At 44.0% G+C, this 26594-nt stretch overlaps 1 protein-coding gene across 2 annotated transcripts in view; it reads left to right on the plus strand.

The window, feature by feature from the left end:
* The window catches only part of syt7a (synaptotagmin VIIa), a 48714-nt gene extending 31923 nt beyond the window's left edge, over window positions 1–16791 (plus strand). For both annotated transcript variants that reach the window (XM_015964314.3, XM_054733007.2), the window contains 5 exons: window positions 987–1254; window positions 2987–3156; window positions 3485–3599; window positions 4193–4392; window positions 6496–16791. In XM_015964314.3, coding sequence (XP_015819800.1) covers window positions 987–1254; window positions 2987–3156; window positions 3485–3599; window positions 4193–4392; window positions 6496–6600 — 858 coding nt within the window. In that variant the 3' untranslated portion in view covers window positions 6601–16791. The remainder of the gene's footprint in view (window positions 1–986; window positions 1255–2986; window positions 3157–3484; window positions 3600–4192; window positions 4393–6495) is intronic.
* Window positions 16792–26594: the final 9803 nt, after the last annotated feature.

Here is a 26594-nt window from a genome sequence, read left to right on the forward strand (position 1 = left end):
TTTGATACTTAAAACCTGATTGACTAGTAATTATTCCTACTGTAACTGGATGTAACCTGCAGAATGTAGGCTGCAAACTCACTGCAGACTCAAATAGAAGGTTTGGCTAAAGCTGGAGACGGCGATGAGGAAAAAAACGAACACAGAGGCAGTTCCCATGGTGGCAATCAAGCAGGACTCGCTATCCAAGGTGACTCATGCTGCTCTAAAAATTACAGTTGGAACATTTCACACTTGTTCCTCCTGTTCCTAAATTCATTATGATAAATGTTGAAGTGAGTGCTTGTCATTTAGCTCTAATCCAACCCCATCTCATCCCTAAAAAGAATGATGAATTTATTTTATGCTCAAAGGACGTTTTTACACCAAAAATGCTTCTCAGATTATTCATCTTCCAAAGGTCAGAAGTGGCTCTTGCACAAAGCGATTTAATGAAAGGCTTCTTGATTATCTCCTCTCAAGGTCCTCAAATAAATTCCTTCCTCTAATTTATGCCATTGTTAGATGGGGAGGGAAAATAAAACATGACAGAGGCAGAAGGTGGAGCTCCAAGGAGAAAAGTGAAGAAAGCCAACCTTGAGCTGCATTTCCTGGTTATTCTCTCAAACTTTTTCTGTTTGTCTCCACCTCTCCCGTTCCCTCTCTCTGCTGCCTTTATCAGATATCAGCCTTTTAGTGCACAGCAATGATAAAGCAGTCAGAGTGCCTGTGTGAGAGAGAATGGGTATAAAGCTCTGTATCTTCAATCTGAGCACCTGCCACCTCTTAAGAACATTAGTAAGGAAATTAAGAACTCTGTCTTCTTAACATCAGAACAATCTGTGTCTCTGAGCAGAAATATGGCTCTAAATTCTGTCCCTCACTCCGACTCATCAAAGGGCTTGTGTTACAGCAAGTCTGCCCTTGGACTGAACCTTTCTCTTGAGTGTGAACTGCTGGGCGTAAAGGTTTTCATAGTCATCTGTCTGCTTTTTGTGACCCTGCAGCTGTCTCCAGGTTCAGAGGATGATGACGGAGAAGGGCCGGTGAGTGAAAAGCTGGGCCGGATCCAGTTCAGCATAGGCTATAGCTTCCAGAACACGACCCTTACAGTCAAAGTTCTCAGGGGTCAGGAACTCCCAGCCAAGGACTTCTCCGGTACGTCAGATCCTTTTGTGAAAATCTACCTGCTGCCTGACAAGAAGCACAAGCTGGAGACCAAGGTCAAGAGGAAGAACCTTAACCCCCACTGGAATGAAACTTTCCTTTTTGAAGGTTTGTCACACCATTGTTAATGTTTGTTAACTTTGTTTTAGAGAAAGGGTGAAATGATCTAACATGCCTGGAAATAAACCCATGTGAGAATTTAGAGCTACTTTTTACGATGGGGTCATAAAGGAGAGGAGGAGGGGATTTTAAAATATGAACGGCTATAACTCCAGCAGCCCCTGGTCCCATTTCCCTTCACGGAGGAGCTGAAAGCCACGCCTCATACCGCGCACACAGTCTTGTGGCGCTAACGGATGAGTATTTTTTTATGTTCCTGCTCAGACACACCTGATTCTAACTGCTGAATTACCTCCTCAGTCTACATCGAGATCTGCAGGAGCTGCTAATCACTCATTTAAACCAAATCTGCCAGTTTCAAACAGGAAAATGTCTAAAACAGGCAGAACACCTTTGGTATGGCTAAAATAGTCAGGTGTAGCGTAAGCTTGAACACAACACCAGTCACTTTGCTCCAATCCAAAAAGCATTAATGCTTTTCCATTTCTCTCCCTCCTCTTCTAGATCTAGCTTGAAGTTTAAAGAATGACAATAATTTAATGCAAGTTGAGTTAGCATTCAAGCTAGGCTAGTGTGCTAAGCTGACAGGCGCATCACCATGGTGCATGCTGGGTAATGGGGTACATTCTCATTCATTGACAGATCCCTCTTGTGCAGGAGTGGGGAACCCTGGTCCTCGAGGGCCGGTATCCTGCACGTCTTTGCTCCAACACTTCTGATTCAGTGGTTGAATCACCTGTGCAGCAGCTCATCAGGCTCTGCAGAAGCCTGTTAATCACCTGCTGATTGAAATCAGGTGTGTTGAAGCAGGGTTGAAACTAAAATATGCTGGACAGTGGCCCTCGATGGACCAGGGTCCCCCACCCTTGCTCTTGTGGATATGTAAATCTATTGCTCAACACTCAACTGTGAATGACTAATTTTGCTGTAGAGACCAGGGGAGAGACTTTGGAGAAATATACATTTTGTAAGATTACCTACTTTATATCATAGAACAAGGTCAGATGGTCTAAATAAAGCATTTTTTAGGTTACTTACATTTTTGAACTACGTACTCCAGCTTTAATGAGAAAACCCAGTCAGGTTTCTCTGTAGAAATGTGAGGTAGCGGACATGTGATGCTGGTCATAATTATTCAGACTTTTGTCGGATACAGGCTTCTAAAAGTACTCCAGAAACATATATTTTTTTAATTGCACTTTGTGTGTTTTGTGAAAATGCAACAGAGTTGTGAAATCAAGAGCATTTTGTGAGAACTGCAGCTCATTTTTGTGGTAAATATTATTAGCCTTGTAAACTGCAGATGCTCCGTGGAGAGTGTCATTTCTATGTAAATTGCTCTTTTACAATCTTTGTTTTAGGTTGAAAATGTCATAATAAAATAGCAAAACTACTGTTGGAAAATCTCTGACTCATTTAGAGACAGAGTGAGTGAGTGTGTGAGTGTGTGTGTGTGTGTGTGTGTGTGTGTGTGTGTGTGTGTGTGTGTGTGTGTGTGTGTGTGTGTGTGTGTGTGTGTGTGGTAGGAGAGCTGTATAATGATCCCTCCGGGTCGTTTGAAAGAACAGCGGCAGATCTAACAGGTCTTGTCGCACACTCTGGCCTTTGTCAGATTCATGGCTGGTAGCGTGTTGCTCTTTCACATGGCCCTCTCTGCCACTTAGCTGTCCCCCCCCCCCCCCGCCCATCACTCTTCTCCACATGTGTGTTTGTGTTTAAGGCTTCCCTTATGAGAAGGTGAGAGAGCGCACCCTCTACCTCCAGGTGCTGGACTATGATCGCTTCAGCAGGAATGACCCCATTGGAGAGGTGTCAATCCCCCTCAACAAGGTGGAACTAGGCCAGCTGAAGACCTTCTGGAAGGAGCTCAAACCCTGCAGTGATGGCAGCGTAAGAGACAAAAAAATGGCCCATTAGGCAGGACCGTGACCAGTGCTCTCTTTTAATTGCTGTGTTATTTATTGAAATGATAAAAAATAACTCAAGTGTGACACATTTGGTCACAGCTCTGGGCTTGTTTGTTTTTGGGTGAGCAAGCATCTTAGCTAAGCCAGCCTGGTCACTGGACCATCTGTGTGTGGCACGGGGAGTTAGAGCCAAAAAGGAAGTGATGTCATGTTAAACAACAAAGTCAGCGTGTAATCTGGAGATTGATATTCCGTGATGAAATCCCACAAATCCTGCTCCACTGTGTTTTGTTTCCTTTTATTCTGCTCAGGGGAGACGAGGAGACCTGCTGGTGTCCCTCTGCTATAATCCTACAGCCAACACCATCACTGTGAACATCATCAAAGCCCGCCATCTTAAAGCCATGGACATCGGGGGCACCTCAGGTATACACTTCTCTTTGTTCAGTCTTTTTTTCCCCCTCAGACCTCCGCTCAGCACTCACCTGCCCTTGTCCTGACCTCCAGGACTTATTTGTCTGACTTCATAAATATTTGCTGGTGGCTCTGTGCAGTGGAAGGCCACTGTCCACTCAACAGTAGTGCCAAGGTGACACTACATCGATAACGTGTCGTTTATGTATGAGGATCTTCTGGGTTCCTGATAAATGGGCTGCAGCACAGCCTGATGTCTAGATTCCTGTAAAACACGCTCTGCCTTGTTCTTTCGCAGCATCTGAATACCAGTAGGTGACACTTTGTATTACCAAGTAAAGTGTTACTCCAGAACTTTTAGTACAAATCTCAGGCCCCATTTCCATAAATACTTGCTCATTTGTATGTTTTGGAGCTCAGGGAATAGATTGACCTTGAGCCCAAATGAGATCTTCCTTCCCTGCTGCCTTTTTATGACTTTAACAACGAAGAGGGTAATTGCAAACATGACCCCCAAAGAAAAATCACCAACCATGCTTGGGCATCTTCTCAATGCCTCTCCTGTAAACACCATCTCTGTGCATCCTTTATTCTGCTTCCTGCAGATCCCTATGTGAAGGTGTGGCTCATGCACAAGGACAAGCGTGTAGAGAAGAAGAAGACAGTCGTGATGAAGCGATGTTTGAATCCTGTTTTCAACGAGTCTTTCCCTTTCGACGTGCCCGCTCACGTGCTGAGGGAGACCACCATCATCATCACCGTCATGGACAAGGACAGGCTCAGCCGCAATGATGTTATCGGCAAGGTAACACGGTGCTAACCTTGTTCCACTTTTTTTTTTAGTAATGGCTTACCAAAACAGCCCAATCAGCTCCTAATTTCACTCTATTGAGAGCTGATTAGACACAAAAAAGTTTCTTTTTTTAGGATTTTAGGAGTTTGACTGTTCAGAATCGATATTGAGCAGCGTAGCGTATATTAATCTCTGGATATCTCATTTAAATTGATTCTATTCCTTTTAAAACACACATCTGTCAACAGTGACAGTAAAAATTAGAGGACAGAAATGTGAAATTCTTATAAGGTCTATTTGTTTCTTTTCCAATCTGAGCCTTTTCTGTTGAAATGAGCTGAAAAAAGAAGAAAATATTACACCATCAAACATTTTATTGAAGTCGCCATAAAACCATTAAACATTGAAGGCTTTAGTTAACTCTGGCACAGAAGGTTTAACTTGTATTTTTCTTAAAAAGAAGTATCAAAAGAATCTTCCAGCATCAGCTTTTTAAATTGTTTTTTTTTTTTTTTTTTTTACAATGGATGCTTTAAAAGGTTTATTATTGTGACATAGTCCTTTTGTTTGTGTGATTTGTCAGTTCAGCAGTTTGTGGGCAGTGATCATATCTTCATTTCCCTACATGGGCAGAGCCAAACGTCTTCATTCGGATCAATCTCTGTTACAACCAGGTGTCTAGGGGGCCTGGGGTAACATGGAGGACGCGTGACACAAAGGAAAATTAACAAAAGTTGTATTTACTTTTCTCTTACTCCAGAAAAGATGACTATTATTATTATTATTATTATTAACCACCATGGATCTAAAACCCCTTTAACCAAAACAGGTTCAAACACTAACATGTAACATAACTCTAAAGAGAGCACAAAATCTAAGGTAACAGATTACCCCTAAAGCTTATTTCTTCTTCAATATCAAAGTTCTAAGTGGGAGACACCAGACCAGAGGAAAGGCAGCTCTGCACTATTGTCCCCATTGGTGAGGAGCTCCAGCAGGTCTTTTAAGCAATTTGCGGCTGATGAAAACCCAGCTCAGCTGGTGCAGGGAGGGGCAAGGGTGAGCAAACAGGCCATAGTCTGCAGGCAGGCTCCTCAGATGCAACATAAAAATGCACAGAAAAATGAAATCACAACACAAAAAGGCTCCAGCCGTAACAATCTCATGTAGACCGAAGATTTGGATCCAGTACCTGATGCTGGGAAGGTCCACCTGTTGCTGTCAGAAGAGCAGTTAGAATCAGTGGATCCAAACTCCAGTCCTCGGGTCTTACAGGCCTGCTTCAATATGCCTGATTTAATCTGATGGTTGATTATTGGGCTTCTGCTAATTTGGACAGTTTGCATGTGAAGATTAAATTGAACCAAGTGAAAGCCTTGAGGCCTGCTATCCTGCAATGTAGATGTTCATTTTGCTGAAGTTGAAATCGGTTTTCTGCAGTGCTTGAGGACACAGCAGAGGTGTGGTTGAATCAAGTGTGTTGGAGCAGGGCTAAAACAGAAACATGGACAGTAGAGGTCCTTTAGGACCAGAGTTTGACCACAGGTGTGAAACGTGGAGGACAGTGAGACCAGAGGGATGGGATTGAAAAAAAAATCTTAGAGTCTTTGGGTTTGGAATTCTGCTGGTTGTAGACAAACTCAACGAAAACTTCTACATCTGGACTTATCTCTCCATCATTTATCTTGTTGAAGGTTAAAGTTTCACTTATGGGATTTTAATTAATACTGGAGTAAAACGTGTAGAAAAAGTTAGAAATCTAACTTTTTACTGAGGAGGTTATACGTTGTCATGACAACTGCAGGTTTACCGCCTTTAGGTAACATCCAGATACATCTAAACCTCGACAGTAAAGCAGCCTGAGACGGTTGCTTTCCATCTCATCGCTGCTCTTCAGCGAAAAGCGCTCACTTTGATCTAACCGATGTCAAATATTTTATGAAAATCATGATTCCTTCCAGCCTGAAGGAGGAAACATTTATCTTAATGACACATGTGAAGGACATTACTATAACTAAAAGATGGTGCGTGCAGTGATTCCTCTTGCCTTCGATCAGTTGCAGATGACTTCCTGAAGTGAGCGTGATGGTTTCGTTTTTTTCTCTTCACTCTCAGATCTACCTATCGTGGAAGAGTGGACCAGCAGAAGTGAAGCACTGGAAAGACATGCTCGCCCGGCCGCGCACTAACGTCGCTCAGTGGCACTCTCTCAAGGCCTGATTGTACCACCGAGCTTCCTCCACGGCCATTTCCTGTCTCCCAAACTCCTTCTCCTGTTCCCTACCTACTCCGCCACCCTCAGCCCCCTCCTACTCCCATCCTTATGCACAAGACTGACTTGCTGCCAGGCTGCGAAACACGGGTACAATTAGCCATCTGCTCTCTTAAACCTTTAAACTCCTCTCTCTTTTCTTTCTAAATCTCCACTTCCTCTCCCATTTCTCTCTGCACCCCCCATACTGTTTTGTCTGTGCATGCGCGTCACCAAGTTGCCGATGGTCCCCCTGTTTCTGACTGTCTGTGTGTCTGTCTGTCCTTTGCCTACGGAGGTCTGATGAATCCCTTTCTTCGTGGATCCCTTCCTTTTGAACCTGACCCGTTAACGGTGCCAGTCCCGTGGGATCACAGAGAATTGTCAGTAAAGATCAATCTCATTTAATCCTACTGTATGAATTCTGCAGGTACATAATATTATACATTATGTACTTTTATGTACATATACATCTTAAAATATTAGTGATATAGATCAGCAGGACTCAGTAAGCTGCTGTTTGTCGCCTTTTTTCTTTTTATCTGTCCCCTTGTTGTCATCATCTGTCCCGAGTGTGCTATATCAGTCCCGTCCTCCATTTTTACTTGGAAGTGGTTCAGCTCGTCACTGAAATTTAGCTGACAACAAGTTTAAAGGGAAAGGAGCTGAACTTAGGATGGAGTTCTTGATGTTTATTTATTTTTCTCCTTCTTTTTCCTTTCTGCTCCTCCTTTTTTCTCTTTTCTTCTTCTGGCACAATATTAGTGACTTACTTTGCCCACCCCCCTCGCTCACGCCGTTTTCCGGAGCCTTCCTTATCGTCTATGTGCTGTGGGTGCTGTGGTGTAGCTCCATCGAAAATAGAGATTTAAAAAAACACACACTCATATCTATGTATATATATACAAGACGAGAAAAATAAAACTGAACTTTCCAAAAAAGTAGGAAAGTGGGGACACACTCTTGTGAAATCGATAGCTTCTGGTTTTTTCCAGACTTAAAAAACTGATGTGGAGAGAGAAAAAAGAAGATGAAAACCACAACAACAACAAAACGAGCAAACGCAATCTTCCAAACCAAGATGATGTCACTTTTCAACACCGACTGAGGAAACTAATTAAATCATCTGAGAAAAGCAGATTAGTGATGTGTGTGCACATGAATTCAGTCATGAGAACACACACTTCTTTGTTTAATGATGCTCTGAATTGTTTTTGCTTCCCTGTGATTTCCTGTCATGGTGGTGGTTGTCCACCAGGTTTGACTATATGGTGTTGTGTTGTTTGCCTGTTGGTGTGCATGTGTGTGTGTGTGTGTGTATGTGTGTGTGTGTTCACAGGATTCAAATATGATTCAAACTGGGCGGAAATCTTCTCTTTTCTCTTTCTCCTCTTGCTCTCTTCTTGCTCTTCTTACTGCCATTTCCCCCATCCTCTACTGCCCTGCCTTTGTGAATGAGGCGCGGGGATGTTCATTTTGCACTTTTTTGAAAATGTAATAACAATAATGATGATGATGAGAGTTTTGATGATGATTATGGATGTGGTGAAAATCAAGGGAGGAAAATCCGAAAGGGTTGGGTGGGGTGGAGGTGACGTCTGCGCTGCGATTTCAGGGCTTTGGAGTTGAAGTGGAGGACAGAGAGGATGTGGGGCTCTCATCCTCCTCTTCTTGGGCTTTTCATCTCTGCACAAATGTGTGTGTGTGTGTGTGTGTGTGTGTGTGTGTGTGTGTGTGTGTGTGTGTGTGTGTGTGTGTGTGTGTGTGTGTGTGTGTTCAGCAACTGCAGGAGTCGTGGTGGCAGAACACAAATGTTTGAAATGTCAGGCTAGGATGGAGGACACGTCTGCTTGTCACACGGAGGCTGACCAGCTCACAGTGCGATTACACAATGTGTTGATTACCAACAAGGCTGTTGGAGCTCTGAGGAACAATCTGCAACTTAGAGAAAAGTAAGATCTCTACTATGATGTATTTGGGAGTCTAAGACCAAAATGTTGAGCAAAAAGTCTAAATAGAAGTTAATTTGGGATTTAAAGGAAACCCAAAAGCGAAACAAGCACTGGTGGAAAAGCCTACAATACCCATAATACTCTGGGGACATGGACTACGCTGACTTCTGTTAGCTCTTTTAGTGTAACTTGCATCTGGAGGTGATTTTTCCAGCAGTAGAGGGCTTCAGAAAGAGATTTACCAGAGGAGAACTTTAATAAACAATTGTTAAACATTTCAGATGTATTGAGGTACGTGTTTATTATGAGGACATTTAGTTCCTGTGGCTGTTCTTAAGTTATTCCACTTCATAGTATGTTGATATATTATTTGACTTTTCAACAATAAGTTCACTCCCTTCTTACGTTTTTCTTTTTTGCATGACCCTAGATCACAGCCAAGTCCTCTGGGTTGTTGAAGTTCACAGAAACCATAAAAGCGTGTGTTTCAGGGCAGACGGGTGTGATATTAGATGCCAGCTTGATCTGCCACAGTGGGATCCCATAGAACTGGATTAGATGATATCTTTCCTCTCCTGTGAGCTGGAAAGCTCCACCGAGTGCAGCGTGCTGCAGTGGCAGCATCTCGGTTCGTCACACACACTCAGTTCAGCTTGATTTTTGTGTAAATAAAACTGTTGGAAAACAGCTGCATTAGGCTCTCACACAGCTCTCTGCTCTGTCTTTGTAAACGAACTGTAGCAGAGTTGTTACACTCTAGAACGTGGACGTCAGCTGTTAAATGCTTTCTTTTGACTCCCATAGCTTTCAGTTTTCATCACTTAATGACAATCATGTCTCAACCCTCTGCAGTGTTAGACTTCTTTGTTTTCCACTTGAGAGAGCAGCTTCTGTTACATTTATTTTTTCATTTTTGCAAAACAGAGCAGCTGTAGCCTGATCAGCACCTTGTTACTGAGAGCTGGTAGCTGTTTTGGGCAGCACACAGAGTGCTGAGTGTGTTCTGGTCAGTGGGGGCCTCGGTTCTGGCTGCTGTGAAGCGCTGATCCAGTCCAGCACCCTTCAGAACAATTGGCCAGCCATGGAGCAGGACTTACTGCTTTGACAGGCACTGCTTGCAGTGTCACCACACATTACACTCCCTTTAGGTGGTCAGAAAGGAGAGATATCTGTGTCCGTGGACCTGGGAGGGGGACGTCACTTTATTTAACTGAAGGAACTCGGGTTAAGAATAAAACTAGACACAGGGTGCATTTGCTATGTGTGCAAGAATAAAAGATCTTCCACCCATTTGTTAGATTTTCCTGCTTCATGTGCGATTCCCTGGGGAAATCGATTCTCAACACTCATTTACCTGACGTGCGTGTCTTTAGCCTGGGAGAGCATCCAGACTTCACTCAAAGTGGCCCACTGGGTCTGGCAGAACCACTACACAACACTGGCTGTCAGTCACTCAGCTGTTTCATTTCCTAACCACACTTTTCTCAAGGACAAATAAACGGCTAATCCATTTAACCTGAGGGAGTGTGACAACTATGCAACTGGAGAAAGGAACAACCGATTAGCTGAACCCCAGGCCTCTGCACTAAATGCAGCCCTCCACATGCAGCATTAAAACAGTTTAATTAATGAAACATCAGCTCAGCTCTAGTCCTGTGCCTAAGGACACATCTGTCAATCCTAAACCTGCATGTACCAAAAAAACAGCTTTCTGCCCTGCTCTCCTCTTTAACTTTATTCCATTGTTAGTGGCAGGAGTAATAGGAAAAGCAAGAAGACACATATTGTTGATTTTATAGTAATTTAATACAAATCAAATATCGAGCAACTAAAAACGTCTTCCTTCAACTTGTAAGAAAATGTATTTATAAATGTTCAGAGCTTCTGGGATGACACCAGCCTTGTCAGATCCAGGATCTGGATCAATGAGCAGTCTGACCTCAGAATATCATCGGACATCTACTCCTCACTACAGTTCTGTACCCTGTACATCTATTTCCAGCAACAGGAGGGCGAGCGTAGGCTGAAAGTCTGGGCGTTATAACTCAGCAACTGTGTTTGAATACCGATGAGCTCTTAAATGGAAATCCTATAAATTATGATTTGTAGGTTTGGACTAAGCTAGCGGCTGACAGAGCTAGCTGTAGTGATGACATTTAGTCCTCACTTCAGGAAGAGGAAATAAAAAAGCTCAGTCGTGTTTGTAATAAAGTTCCTACTCTGAATCTATTTGCTGTATAAACAGAGTATCAGTGATATATTAACCACCAGGAGAGCTTCCCTCCATAAATACACAGGAGTCCCACACATTATGCTTTCATTTGAAGCAGTCATCATTAAAACGAATGGGACGCTCAGAGCCAAACAGTAAAAAAAAAAAAAAAAAAAAAACAGGGAGCAGATTCCAGTTTTATTGCCCTGCCACCTGTCTTGTTCCTTCCACTATATTTTGTTTTCTTGGCACCCGTGATGTCAGAAGTGACCTTCAACAAGCCGGAGCTCATGAGAATACCAGGGCAGCACACTGCAGATGCTCTGAGTCAAGACGTGATTTTTTTTTCTCGGATGGACTCCACTCGAGGTGCTGGGCCTCCTTGTGCTCGGCTTCGGCGCTGTCTCTCATCGTTACCGTCACGCCCCGGCAGAGTCAGTGAGCAGCTGCAGGTGTATGCTGCAGTGAGGAAACACTTCTTAAACAAGACCTGTACGTCGATTTCACTAACTTCTCTATAGGGAGCTTCAAGCTGAGCACACACTCTACAAATTTTTCACTGAGGCAATTTTCCTTGTGAATGTACAAGATCAGGGCGAGTTTTGCGCTGAGCGTCGTGTAGCGTACGGGAGTTACGGGAGGTGTTTAACACCAACCAGCTACCGATCAGCAGTCGTGAGCTCGCATGTATTTCTGGTGTGTTTGATATTCCGCTCGTCCCTCGTGAGCGCATCGCACTGTTAAAGCAGCGCTGCGAGTGGCTGTGACCCAAAAAGCACCAGAACCGCTCGCGGTGCATGCGCAAACATGCGTCAGCATGGTTTGCCCGCGATTCACCTATTAACACACATCGGTCAAAATACTTTTTTTCCACGCACATTGACAAGGATGGTCAAGAAAGCGTGTTAATGTCAAATTAATCTGATAAAACATAGATTTACTTTTTTTTTTGTCATATTCCACCTCCAACCCCCACAAAACCCTATGTGTCCTCCTACAGCTCTCCTGAAGGACAACAGACATCAATAACAACACAAAAAAAGCTGGCGTTTTGTGTAAAAACTGCTATTTTTAGTATATTTGTCGGTCCGACGTGTTGCTACCAGACCAACAGAGTGAGTAGTCAGGTCGCATCCGAGAGCTGGGCCATACAGTGCGAGCACATGACTTGTGAGATTTGCTCTGCAAGGAAGTCTTACAGTGTCCGCCCGGCTTAAGTCTCCTCCCTTTCCAGTCGACTCATGGTTCCGCAGAAGAACGAAAAAATAAATGCAATTCAACGTGGCTGAAAGAGCTTTGTTGTAATCCGCTTTGCCGCTTACGCCCTGGATCATACATGCGTTGTACTTCAATTTAAAGTAAAAGTACCGATGTGTGTGTCGACCATGCCAGTCGCGTACTATGAGATTTTTCAGCTTGTAAAAATTTGTAGTTTTGTAATGACTACAAATCAGACGTCAGTATCTCGCATATGTGAGATCAACACAGAACTTCCTCTCTCCTAGCATAGCTGCTACTTACCACGTGGCCAGATTTACTGTGGTTCTTTCCTCCTGGAGGAAGGATTTGAAGTTCACTGAACTTACGGCTATTTTTCCTCGGCTTTTCTCCGTGTCTGGTCTGATCACGTCACTTGATGGTGTCCTGGACGTATTTTCACAACAAATCTAAAATAACGTTTCTCCCCATTCTAAACTAAGTGCATTCTTGGCATCAAAATGCATTCTTGAAGTTCACGGACATCATATATGAAATCCATAACAAATTGAATTAGAAAATAGCGTTTCAGCTCCATTGACTTGTATTCATTTTTCATTCTTCCATGGACCCATGGTCCGGAAGTAGCTGGGCATGACTAGGCTCCCTATTCCTTGAAGACTAACGGGAAAGTTTTTTGGTTTATAACTGAGTTAGCTGAAAGTCTTTGATTTTGTTGGTCTAATTCTTTATTAGGATTGATGAATCTTATCAGCTATTGGTTGAAAATCTGCGCTGACAATCAAAAACCCCCAAAGACGTGGAGCGATTTCAAACATCTCCGTGTTTTTGGATATTTGGATTTACCTCTAGCTGAAATGCAGAATTCACTCCTTAACTTCCATCCTCCTCACTTTTTCATCCCCATCATTGTCTCTGGCAGCTTCTCTGTTGACTTTGTAAATAACTTGCAGCTCTGTTGGCTGGAGGGGTCTCGCCTGTTTGCCAAAGGGATCTTGATGATATTGTTTGTCCTTGTCAGACTTCCTCCTTTCCTTATTCTTCTTTATAAGTTTCCCTTGATGGACGTGGCTTTCTGAAGTGAAGCATTGCTAATTCACTTTGTTGGAAAGGTGCCTGTTTTGTCTTTGGAATATTAAATCAGTTTTGTTGGCGAGCCTTGAGTGTGTATTTGGGTTAAAGTCTGACTGCAGGAATGCCCTGATTCATGTTTAGATGGCTGAATAATCCCAGAATTCATCTGGCTCACCTCTGTCATTTTGTTGAGTGGATTTGTGTGTTTTTGCGCGGCGCAGACAGACCTCACTTCCTTCCCCCTCGACTCACCCTTTCAATTGTTTTAAGCATCTGGTGAAAACCGATGTAACTCCTCCCAATCAGGGTTTTAGGTAAGCATTGTAACTAAATGAACATTGAAAACAATAACGAGTAATAGAATCTTATTTATTTATCTATTTTTGTTCACATTTGACAGTAGTGTGTGTGTACAGTATGTGTGTGAGTGTGTGTGTTCATTTCTTTACACAACATTGTGAAGAAACGACTTCTGTTTTTTGAAAACTTTATGTAAATATTGTTGTTAAAAAAGATTTGAACAGTTGTTGTTCCCCGAGTTTTCGTTTTTAGCTGATGGAGAAAACAGACGACGTTCACGAGTACCAGTGGTGATGTTGATAACGACGATGAAGCAGATTATTCCCGCCCTTCTTTGACAAGGGCTTTTGGTGTCTGCTGCATTTTTGTTGGAGGCGTGGTGCGACCGAGGCAAGGCAAGCTACAAGGGAAGGAGTGGTACCCAACACATCCCAGGGTCACCGTAGCAACACTGCCATGCATACGCCCAGAGTATTCCTTATGACATAGTCTGTTTTCTGCGCCATGATGCATCATCACGTTCCTGTGGGACACATCCGAGACACGCTTTGTGGCCACAGTGTGTGAGAACACCACACACCTCCCTGTGGAGTTGCTCCACCTGGCCAATTGGCATTGCCCTGTCAGTTTACCGGCTGGGGATTTACTGTAATTCCATTGTGTTAGCCGGGATTGGCCTTGCACTAACTCTGATGATGCCTTCCTCGCTGAATTTGGAATCATGATGGCCCTGCTAGGGGCTTTGCATAAGAATGGGCTCATATGGAGGAGAGAAAAAAGATGCAACCCGTCAATCCGGCCCCGCAAAGACAATTTGCATGCTTGTGACTCGGCCTCTTATTATGCACAAGTGACTGTCATGACCTTAACAAATAATAGGGTTGTCACTTGCTTAGTGAGAGCTCCCTAAGAGCTCTCACTTTCCGACAAGGAACGTCCAGGATTAGAGCTAAATCAAACCATAAACTGCCATGCTACAGTCCTAATGCAGACCATTATTATTTGTAGCACAACATCCAAAAACGATGAAACAGGGATGTGGTCCAGTTATTTTCCCTGTAGGCCTCATAACACCACTACTCCCCTCATTCCACATGCCACAGCCTCGTGTATCTGCCCGAGCTTCTGTACAGCGCAGGGTTGGAGCTTATCGGTTTCAAATTTCTTTCAGGATGGTCTCTGCCACTGATGTGACACGGTTCAGCAGATACTGCCAGTCGCTGTCTCCAGGAAGGACAGCGGATACAGCTCCCCCTTCATCTGCAATACTGTCCCACCCTCGGGGGAGTCAGAACGTCCACAAACAAACCAAAAATAAAAAGCTTGTGGCTACTTTCTCCCCCAAAACCCCCAGAACGTTCGCTGATTGTAAATGTGATGCAGGCGGAGGAGCCTGGTAATCCTGCCATAACGTTTTTTTAAATCAGGGAGGTAATAAGCAATACACGCAGATGAAATAACGCCATACCCTGAAACTAAACGGAGAGGGGATTTTTGCACCGAGGGATGTCAAGGGTAACACTCCTATATTTTGTTCTTCTCCTCCTTTCTGAACTTGCCACGACCCACCTCTTCAACAAAGAGTGCTCTATCTCAAGACACACAGTTGTGATGTGTACAATCTGATTTCATGTACCTATTTATGTATTTTTGCCAACTTTGTAAAGTGTATATGAATTATAAATATATGAACCATGACAGTACTGTATAGATTTTAGCTGCCTGGTAAGGTTAATAGTATATACTTGGTAGACTAAAAGACAAAGCGTAGAGCTGTTCAAAAGCCAGTTACTGACAAAAATGCTTTCTGTAAAAACCCAGATGCCACTGGCTCCTTTTATATTCTAAGTTTTGTTTCCAGTTAACTTTTTTAATTATAGCCAGTGGGATCTGGAGTGTGTGTTCTTTCTGTCTGTTTGTTTGGTTGTTTTTGTTATTTCCTTTAAGAAGACACAGCGAGGTTCTGGCAGCCAGGAGAGTGCAGTGGAACACAGACCTGAACCCTGTGCAGTAGTGTGTGTTTTCTAGGTGTGTGTCCGTCCATTGTAGTGCTAGTGCTCTTTGTGCAGTGTCTCCCTCCTTGCTCTTATATAGATTGACATGTGACACAATGTATATGTGTGTGTTTAAGTGCAGGACGGTTGTGTTTGCTGAAGCTGGCCGATGCCCTTCTCTTCATGTGTGTTTCCTCTCGTCCACTCTCTTCATTACACTGCTTAGTTTTAATCCTCCGCTAAGTATAGATTTCCACTTCCTCTGCTCGATTGTTCATTTACTCCTCCATTCAGATGGTAATGCATACACCACCAGAGTCTAATTTCCCAGTAATCCATTCTCCCTCATCTATCTTGGCTTCTTTGTCCATTAGCATCTCCCATCCGTCACCCTCCACGTTACTGAAGAGCACCTAGTTTTTGCTATAGAGCTCTGTGGACCAGAGAAGGATTTAGCACAAAAAAATAAAGAAATCAGAAACCAGGGAGGGGATCTGTGCTTATTCATGCTCTTCATCCCAGGTCGCACGTCCCCTCTTCAGACTCAGAGGAGAAAGGGAAGCTTTCGGCTCAGCATGCAGAATCAAAAGTCAAGCGGAGATGTTTGTGGTGGCGTTGCTGCTGCCTGTTCGTAGCGAGAAGGTAAAGAGCCTTAAAGACTGGACCAAACGGAGACGTGTACTTCTGCTCCTTACCCCTTTCTTGCATCACCTTTATTACTCAGTATTCCAACGTGTTGCTTGGTTGCTCTGTACATATCTGTGTAGTATTTCTGTTAATGTCCCTGTACTGGTATACTAATGGGTTCTTACTGGGCGACCCAAGCAGACGTCCTCGCCCTTTCCCCCCTGTCCTTGTCTCATTTCTTTAGAAACTTCTAACATTCCATTCAACCGTCTAGTGAACAACGCTGGCGATGATTCGATTTCACTGCGAGTAAATAAAAATGCAGGAAAACTAAACCTCAGACATTTCCAGAGGAGCTGTGAGAAGGCAGGCAGCATACTCGCCAATAGGACCTTCACACACGACCCCTCTGCTCCTCCGAACTCACCTTCCACTCTAACCTAGCCTGAACTCAGAGGACGGTGAGGAAGGGTGAGGAGGTGGGAGAGCCCTGGGCGGCAGCAGAGCGTCGTGTCCCTGTGGTCACACTTTGGATCAGGAGGGAAACAAGAGGACATCTCAGGGTTTAACCCAGTAGCACTTTGGTTTGGCGTTCCACGTTTTTTTTCTTGGGCCTCTCCTGTTTTCGGGCCGAGCCGAATGTGATCTTTCTGGTTGATTTTCTGTTTCCTTTGGTTTCATTTTTGCTCTCCTCCACTCATCAGTGTTATAAAGCGTGTTGGGTGGCTGGAGCCTTGGAGCTGAGCTCTGACGTTGTTCCATATTAAAGAATAATTTTTGCTACTGTTGTGTTCAGAGTCTCATTTTGTTTAATGTCATTTAATCACCGCAAAGTCATCAACATTAGAGGTAAACCTCCTGAGGAATTAGGCTGCTCAACATCTTATTCTACAGCCACTGCTTAACCGACCATTTAATATGCAGTTTAAACCATCAGTGAAGCATTTAATTCCACCTCTTTGATTCAAGAAGATATGAAGTGACTTTGAAATTCAAAAATAAAATTTTTAAAAAAGTCTTACTTCATTCACGTTTATTCAACATTGTACTCCAAAAAGCCCGATTCGCTTGTAAAATCCAATAAAGTGGTCTTGAGCTGCATTTTTAAGGGTTTATGAACATATTTAAACAATTTTTTCTTTGGAGTTTGACAGATTTTATCTGTTTTCAGTCTACCACTTTAAATAAGAAAAAAGCTCCTTCACTGTGAGGCCATCAAAGGCTCCTAAACTCAAGGGGTGAGCCAATGTGGTGTTGGCACAAAAATCAAAACTTGCCAAAGAATACCTTTTCAATTTGATTAGACTCTTACCACCTGTTAGAAACACAATTTGTTCCAATTTATTTTATTCAAATCAAAAAAGACGCAAAAATAAAATATATTTTACACCAATGTGGCTCTTTAAAGGTGATTCGCTGAAAGCTTGAAATTAAAATTGGACAAAACTGATTTTAAAGTTTTAGGGCTGTGTTGGTGGACGTGGCTCTGCAGTATCGCGTGAACATCCGGGGCAGTTCCACTGGATTGGAAGACCAAGGTGGTGGTTTTTGTCCTGGTTTTGGAACACTGGACCAGCTCAACACCCGTAGGCATTCAACCACGTCCCTCGGGGGACCCTGTGGGGGGTACTTCGAGAGTATGGGGACTAGGCCCCTTGATAAGTGTTGTTAGATCCCTGTATGACTAGTTAAAAGTTAAAGTCCCATCAGTTGTCACACACACACGTATATGTGTGCGAAGTTTGTTCTCCGCATTTGACCCATCCCCTGGGGGAGCGGCGAGCTGCAGACACAGCTGTGCTAGGGAACCATTTAGTGGTTTAACCCCCCAATCCAACTCCTTAATGCTGACTGTCAAGCAGGGAGGCATTGGGTCCCATTTTATCAAAGTCTTTGGTATGACCTGACCAGGAATCGAACCCTGATCTCCCCGTCTCAGGGCGGACACGCTACCACTAGGCCACTGAGCTGAGCTAGTGTCAGAGTTTAGTCCGGAGTGCCAGCAGTAGTACCAGGCTCATTCCAGGTGAGGGTTGAACTCCGTCATGGCTGCCCTTTGTCGCTGCTTCTGTTCATAACTTTTGTGGCCAGGATTTGGACAGTTTTGTTGGCCTAAAGCCTAGTTTATGCTTTGGCGTCTTTGGTTCCTAAGGACAGATGGAGTCAAGCCCACTTTTCTAAACATCCGTCAAACAAGACGGCGAAAACAAGCTTGTGATTGGTCAGGACGCAGCTTTCATCAACAGCACCGCCTTTGCGCTCTCACAAACATAAAGAAACCCGAACATATCTAGTGGCAGACACGGGGCAGCTTGAAGAATACCTCGTGGAAGAACTCTTAAAACAGGAATGTTTTATTCACCCGTGACTGAAGTTGTGAAAAGATGTGCAGCACGTGTTTTATTCGTGGACGTAAATGACGGGAAACGTGGGTTTAGATGTGACGAGGTGGAGGAGAATGAAGGACACATTTGTCCGTGTTAGTAAGTATCTGAAATACAAAAACCACACTGTAAACACAATAGTAAATCTTGGACCGGATATGAGACAGGATACCCCAGAACAGTGCTACGCCCTCTGTTGTCACGGTGGGGTATTGCTTTGCAACTCTCTCCAGGAGACGGAGAAGAGCAAAACGTCTCTGTCAATGTGTGTGCGCTTCTCTCCCTTGTGGGGCTGGTTCAGAAGCATAAACAAGGCTTCAGGATCGGGTCTCTGCTTTTTGCAGATGTGGTTCTGTTGGCTTCGTCAGACAGTGATCTCCAGCTTTCACTGGAGCGGTTCACAGCTGAGTGTGAAGCATCTGGAATGAGAATCAGCTCCTCTAAAATCGAGACCATGGTCTTGAGTCAGAAAAGGGTAGAATGCCTTCTCCAGGTCAGGGATGAGTTCCTGCTCCAAGTAGAGGAGTTTAAGTATCTCAAGGTCTTGTTCATAAGTGAGGGTAAGATGGAGCACAAGACTGACTGGTGGACTGGTGCTGCATCTGCAGTGATGCGAGCGTTAAACTAGTCTGTTGTGGTGAAGAGAGAGCTGAGCCAGAAGTCGAAGCTCTCAATTTACCGACTGATCTATGCTCTAACCCTCGTCTATGGTCACAAGCGTTGAGTAGTGACCAAAAGAATGAGATTGCAGATACATGCAGCCGAAATTAGTTTTCTCCACAGGGTGTCTGGGCTCTCCCTTAGAGATAGGGTGAAAAGCTTGGTCATCTGGGAGGGGCTCAGAGTAGACCTGCTGCTCCTCCACATCGAGTGGAGCCAGTTGAGGTGGCTGGTTGGGATATCTCCTGGATGCCTCATTTTAAGGGAGAGGGGTAATTTTGTAAAATATACACAGTGGTGTTGTATCATCTGGTTATATTTGCATAACATGGCTTGATTGCTTCTTGAGGTTTGAACCAAACTGTAATGACTAGAGCCAAAAAGTAAGACAAGTCTGATGAAGAAAATCAACACTTGCTGTCATCTTTATTCCAGCAGACATGAGGAAACCTTTTCATTAGAACCGCTATCCTCCCCATGACTGTCTTGCTTCTGGAGCCTTTTTCTCATCAGAACATCCTGGTTAATTTGGGTCAGAGTGACATCATTTCAGGTATCTAACTCATCATATATAAGATACTGTATGTGCTATTCATGGATTTGTCAAATTTGACTCTCAGTATATTTCTTTTATTTGGTTTTGGTGGGTATGATCAGTAAAATAGTGTGTTTAGTTTAGAAACAACCCTTCACATGACAAATTTTAATAATTTCACCATTCTCTGAAACAGACAGGTTTTAAACCCTTTAACAAGATTGAAAAACAGGAATCCATGAAAACCTCTTAATCTCTCTCGGTTTCTTCTTTTTGGTGACTGCCATGCCAATTTCTTTTCACTCACAGTAAACTGTCTCAGTTGTGTGTTCCTGCATACATCTGTAAGTTATAGAAATACCATAAAGGTGGAAAAAGCTACAGCTGCTAAAATGGAACACTCTCTGTTGGACGCTCCTATAGAGAAACCTTAAATAAACAAGCGCGTGTACACACACAGGTGCTCACATGGTGCTCTCAAAAGTATGGGCTTGGGCACGTTAAACACAGGTCTTAAGACTATGGTGGGCACTTAATGCACTGCGATTTATCATCGTAATTCTTCAGTTAAGCAATGTTGATTATATATTTTTGTCATCAAGTTGACGCAGTGATGCTAGATCTTGTTGTATTGTTGTTGTGTCCCTTTTTTTGTCCTTCTGTTTTTTTTTTTGTCTTTTTCTGCAGGTCTAGAAGCAGACTCTTGTTCATTGTTTACTTTTGCGGACCCCCCCCCCCCCCCCCTCTCCCCACCTTTTCTTTTCCTTTCTCTTTCACCTCTGTCTCCGTGTCTGGTCGGAATTACAAAGCATTCAACAACAATAACAATAAAGTTTTAAGTATCAGGAGTGACATTAAAAGCAAACGCTTTGATGCTCCACCTGAGAATAAATCTGTAAGGCTTGTCACCAGCATTCAGACATCAATTCTGCTTGCTTCACAGCCAGACAGGACACGGTATAAAAAAAAAAAAAAGGATCACGCTAAATGCACAAAAACATGCAGGTAAATGCTTATATTGGCTGATTTCTGACCTCAATTGGGTCTAGAGCCAAACCGTTTTCTTCATTTTGAGGCAATTGGACAATATTGCGTCTCTCAGGTCGTGCTGGTCCTAAAAAAAATAATAATAAATAAAAATCATAATCTGCTATCATGATCTGATCAAAACTGGTTAGAAAATTTGAGAAAAGATCCAAAATCATTTTTTACTTGTTATTTCTGAAAATGATCAGTCACTCATGCAGGGTGAACGTGGAAATAGTCTTCCACCCCTATCCTGTATTAACTCATGACAGAAAATAGACGGAAAAACGCTCGGTTCGGAAAAGCCTAACAGATCTACTTCCCACCATCACGAAACATTCATAGACTCACCCATCTTGACCAACAACAGGGAAGGCTGTTGTTAGTTTGTTGTTCAGAAAACAGCAAGAGCATCTTGACTATACAAGCTAACTGTTAGCATTACCTACACTACAACACAGCAGAACTCCTCCAGGATTGTGCTTTTTCTGGAAACAAAGTCAGTGTGTTGCAGTTAGCCAATCAGTGGATAGATGTCCAAATATCAGGAAATAAGACTCCAAATCCTGTCGTCTGACGCTACTATTTCCTCCAGCTGACTTCTACGTCCTCAGACAGGTGCACCACAGCTTTGAACAACCTAAACCTGGTTTGTAAAGGTAAACCTGATGTTGGCTGAATGTTTCGTGCAACTCTCTCACTTCTACTCCTGCAGCCTGTTTTCAGAACGTCCTTTTCTACAGACACAACCTGCGACCTGAACACCTACAGGGTGAAATTCTGGACAGTTTTTGGGATCATGCAGGTGAGGGAGGCTCTCTTCGTTCTTCTGCCAAATGTTGAACAGCATTTGCCGCTTTAACTCTGCATCCTTGTGTGTTTGCCACGTGAGTATTTTACTCCAAGTCCTCCCCCACACTCCTCGCTGACACTGTGGTGCCGGAGCACTATGCAGATGAACTGTCACTGTATATAAAACATGAAAGTGCTGCTCCTCCACTGACAGCAGCTATGACCTGGATATATACTTCCTTTTTCTTTTGCACATAAGTTTCCTTTACTAAGACAGCCAACAAGCTGAGACTAAACAAGATTTTTGTTTGGGTTTTCTTCTACATGTTCCCATGTCCCTGTAAATGCAGAAGGCTGTCATCTCTTTAATGCTTCGGTCTATCCATTAGCTATTTAAACAAATAGAATTAATATGATTTCATTAATGAACCAATTACTGATATTCAAGGGAAGCATACAAAAATACATGTTGACAGAAAAGGGTAACATTTACTAAAAGAGGTGTACTTATTTTTCCTTTTAGCCTTTAAACGTAATTAAAAGCATATAGTAAAAAGCTCTGAGCACCACATCAGCCAGCACAAATGAGAATGAATCACACAGCTACGTGCCACCATCTGGAGGGAACGTTTTTATCCTGCTTCAAGGATGATGGCAGATTATCCTAATCATTAACTAGTTTTTTGATATGTCACATTGTTTATGGCTCCACTAATCAGCTTTCTTTTGTGTCTTTAAGAACAGTGTCTTTTAAAATGCACAAAAAATGTTGTTTTCATTAGAAATATCCCATTTCATGCCTTAATGTTCACCTGCATGCATAACTGCAGCTGGAATTGGACAAGATGTCAATAGAAATTACTCCAAACGGCGTATGGTGGATTTGTCCATGAACTAAGAAACAAGCATGCAGGAGGAGATAAGGCTCATGAAAGTAGAACATGAAGCATAGAGAACACCTCTGAGGCCCGGCACACAAAGCAAGGGTCTGAGTGCCTGAGCTGCCTCTTTATGTCCTTAAACATTATTTCCATGCTGTTTTATGGCAGACAAAGGAGCAGGTTATTGAACTGACAGAGAAACCCTCAAGAGTCGCCTCCCAGAGCTGCAGATGCAGGTGAGCCTCTGCAGACTGGACCGAGGTTTCGTCCTCCCTCATCGAACTCTCAACAGACAGCTGCAAGCAAGCCAAGAGCATCATCATGACGGGAGAGCCTCGCTTGCATCATCTCAGGCCATTTTTAGAACAACTGCATCCTTCCATTGCCTTTTTGAGTCAAAGTGGCACTTAAAGAGCAAACTGCACCATGAAAGTGCAGGAGTTTTCATCATCATATGCCTTCATCCTAGCTGAGCATAGTGTTTGGTGTGAATTATGCAAATGGAGAGCAAACACACACTGCAGCGTTGCAGGGATGAACAATCAGTGGAGAGCTGAGAGTCTCCAGGTTTGCTTTTGAAACACAGGACAGCAGGTGCCTCCGTCACTCTGTCAGAATAAAGCTGCTCAAATAAGTCAAATCATCTGCTGTAATCCTGTGTACTGTGTATCCCCGCTGCATGGCTCCCTGTGACTTTATAATTATAGATGCCAATTATGTGCTCATTGTGTTTAAGAGAAAGAGGCAGGGAATGAGACTGTCAGTCTCAATGATGCGGGCGTTTCCCTGTAGTTATATTTTGGGAAAAGATAATAAACAGTTCCGAGCTTGGCTTGACGGGACGTCAGGAAAGAGAGGCTGGAAAAGGCACCACAAGCAACAGCTTGGTAAAGACAGGCTCCGCAGACTACGAGTGTCGGCAGATGGAGGGAAAGAAAGAAGGGATGTAGCTGAGGTGAGGAAGCAGTGTGAGACTGAGGAAATTAGACAACATGAAAAGAAACAGGAAGTGAGAATTAACTAAAAAGCGTGGAAAGGACAGAGAGCAGCTCGGCAGAAAACACTGAAACTTCAATAGATAATCCAAGCCGAAGGTGAAATAAAACAGGACTTAAGGTGTTGAAGAGGATTTTGCAGGTTTTTTGTGAAAATCAGAGAGTAGAAATTCTACTTTTTAAATAAAATCACCTTGATTCGGTGTTCTTAATAGACCACGTTCAAGAGTTGAGTTATGGTATAAAAGTAAAAAAACCCACAGGAATAAATGGGGATTGTGTGTGTGTGTGTGTGTGTGTGTGTGTGTGTGGTAATTTTATTTAGACATTTTTATGCAGCTTACAGCAGTGGATGACCATTCCCTGTCTTGGACTGACATTTTTTTTATCAAGGTGTCAAGCAAATTTCAAGCCATCTTTCACTTTTATATAACCCCAGACTGAAGTCAGAGCCTCTGTAGCATCACACTGCCATCCAGTGGACACATGTGAGAAGTTTCCAGACTGCAAGTGTCAGGGAAGAAAGGAGCATCATGATTTTACTTCCTAACTTCAAATCACTGATTCTCTAAAGGTTCACACCTCAAACATTACTTAAATGTTGCAGATGAAATTCAAAGAATAAAGATAACTGTTAGGACTGTATGAATGAAAGATTGTAACTTCATTAGTGAGCAAGATGGAGAATTTAACATTAATATTCTACTTTTGAACAAAATTATGAGACGAGTCAGTGGTGAATAGAAAAAATACAAAAACTATAAACAAGGAGGTTTCTATTAAAATTAAAGGGTGTTAGTCTTTTAAGCTTCATAAATGTAATAACAAAAAATGTTGTAAGTGCATGTGTAGGACATGAGATTTTTTAAAGCAAAATAACAAAACAAAGGACAGAACTGAAGAAGTCTTTTGCATAAAAACTGACATTTTCTCATAAAACGTGAAAAAAGACCAATTTTATTGTATTTTGTAGATTTTTAAACAGCTTTCTTAAAAGAAATGAAGACTCTCGACACTACCACCATACTATGTTAAATAGAAGTTTCCCCACATCTGGCAGCATTTGCTCCTCGGCTGCAGTCTTCTGGCCTTGCCTCGAATCTCCTAGCAACAAGAAGCTGTTTACCCATACACCAGCACGCGACAGAGAGGTGACAATTCAGCATCACAGGTATGTCCTGGCTGAAGTTCAACCCCTTCTATGGTGTGTTCCCCAGCTGGTCCTAGGCTGGTTTCACCATACAATGTGAACAGTTTGCTGCTTTTATTTCTGATTACAGCAGCGTGCACACACACGCCTGCAGGACTTTTTCTACCCATCACTGCTGTCACTGCAGGTTTCCATTACAGCAGCCACAGATGGATGAGCAGAAGATGATGTCTCCTGGTGAAGCAACTGGCAGGATGAGACAACTAAGCTCAAGCACACTGAAACTCAGTTGTCCTATGGAGACGGCATAAGCAGGACAAGGAGAATGTAAAATTTTCAGGAATGAAAAAGCTTTAAAGGACCCAGTTTGGACGGATGATATTTTAGTTGTATCTCAGACAGGATGGGTTTACCTCCGACCTCGGGCTTCCTACTCCCACAGGCTTCACCTCCAACCAAAGACCAGGGGTCTCATTTATCAAACATTGCATAGAATCCTTACTAAAACCGTACTTAAGCTCAGCAAAAATTTTTTTTACTTACGCCAAGTAGGTTAGTGATCTATCAAACATGGAGTACGCACAGCTGCACACAATCTCCAATTCATAAATCGGAGACTAAAGGGAACGTTTCTCAGCTGTATTTTACTCACATCCCGCTTGTTCTTTTTTTTTTATTACAGGCATTCTGCAGCCCTTTCGTCATCCATGGATTGTTCATCCCTTGTCTTTTTGTTTGAATTTTGGTTTTACAGTGCTTATTGTCACGCCCTGCCCTGTCTACTCTTAGGTTTTGTCTGTTCTCCGTTAATTGCTCCCACCTGCCTCTTGTTTCCCAATCACCATAGCTCCCGCTCCTCTTGTATTTAAACCCCTTCTGTTCTGTGTTCCCTGTCGTGTCATTGTTTCAGTGTTCCAACGTGTGTTTCCAATAAATCGATGTTAGAAGTCCTCACCTGCCTGCCTGTTTTCCTCCCCGCGTGTGGATCCTTGCCTCACCTCAGCTCACCTCGCCACACGCTCGTGACAGAATGACACGACCACCTGAAGGGTCCAGCGGGGAGATCCTCCCATGGAAGTATTTATTCCAGTTCTTCTCCGCCGACTATCGACCGGCTTCTCCTTCCCCAGCTCCAGCTCCGCCTCGCCGCAGGCGGCGTCCCCGACCTTCTGCCTCGGCGTTCCTCGCCGCCCTTCCGGAACCGGACGGGACGTTGGAGGGAGAGATGCTCCGGGATCGCTCCAGCTTCGAGGGCACGAGGCTGGCTTTCTGCTCCCCCGGGGTTGGTCCACGGCGTGGGGAGAGACGCCGGAATCCACCGCAGCCCTGCGCTTCAGGACGGAGCTGCGAGCCCACCGCTGGCCGTGCTCGGCGAGCCAGTTCGGACACGCCCCCGGTCAGACCAGCTGTCCCGTCTCCGGCCGAATCGGCGTCTGCAGGAGGAGGAGCTGTGCTCGCAGCCCTGTGGGCGGAGCACGCCAGTCTACAGGTTGAGACAGCCCAGGTTCGTCAGACCATCGAACTCCAAGTCCTCCAGCTAGATGATCTGCTCGCTGAACTCCGCGGGCTCCAGCTGGACGATCTGCTCGCTGAGCTCCAGCTGGACCACCTGCTCGCTGAGCTCCAGCTGGACGAACTGTTCGCGGCTCCGGCTGAACCAGCTGTCCCGCCTCCGGTCCACTCGGCTCCTCTGTCATCTGTGGGAGGTGGAGCCACACCCACAGTCCAGCCAACTGAACTGGCCAGTCAACGGGCTGAGCTGGTCCGGCTTCAACAGAGCGCCCATTCTAATCAGCTCCGACTCGACGCTCTGCGCTCCCTGTCTTCAGCACTAGCACTGCTCGTTCACTCAAGGCCTGTTCCAGGGGGGGTCCAGAAGCAGACGGTGCAGGCCCAGAAGCAGACGGTTCCGGTTCCGGCCCAGAAGCAGACAATGCGGGCCCAGAAGCAGACGGTACCAGCCCAGAAGCAGATGGGTCTGGTGCAGGCCCAGAAGCAGACGTTACAAGCCCAGAGGTCAGCGGTTCGGGGACCGGCGGTCCAGAAGCCAGAGGACCAGAAGCGGATGAAAGTCAACACCGCCTCCATTCCAAGGGTCAACGCCTCCATTCCAAGGGTCGACGCCTCCATTCCAAGGGTCGACGCCTCCATTCCAAGGGTCGA

The sequence above is a fragment of the Nothobranchius furzeri genome, chromosome 4 (assembly GCF_043380555.1).
Source record: "Nothobranchius furzeri strain GRZ-AD chromosome 4, NfurGRZ-RIMD1, whole genome shotgun sequence".
Taxonomy (NCBI): Eukaryota; Metazoa; Chordata; class Actinopteri; order Cyprinodontiformes; family Nothobranchiidae; genus Nothobranchius; species Nothobranchius furzeri.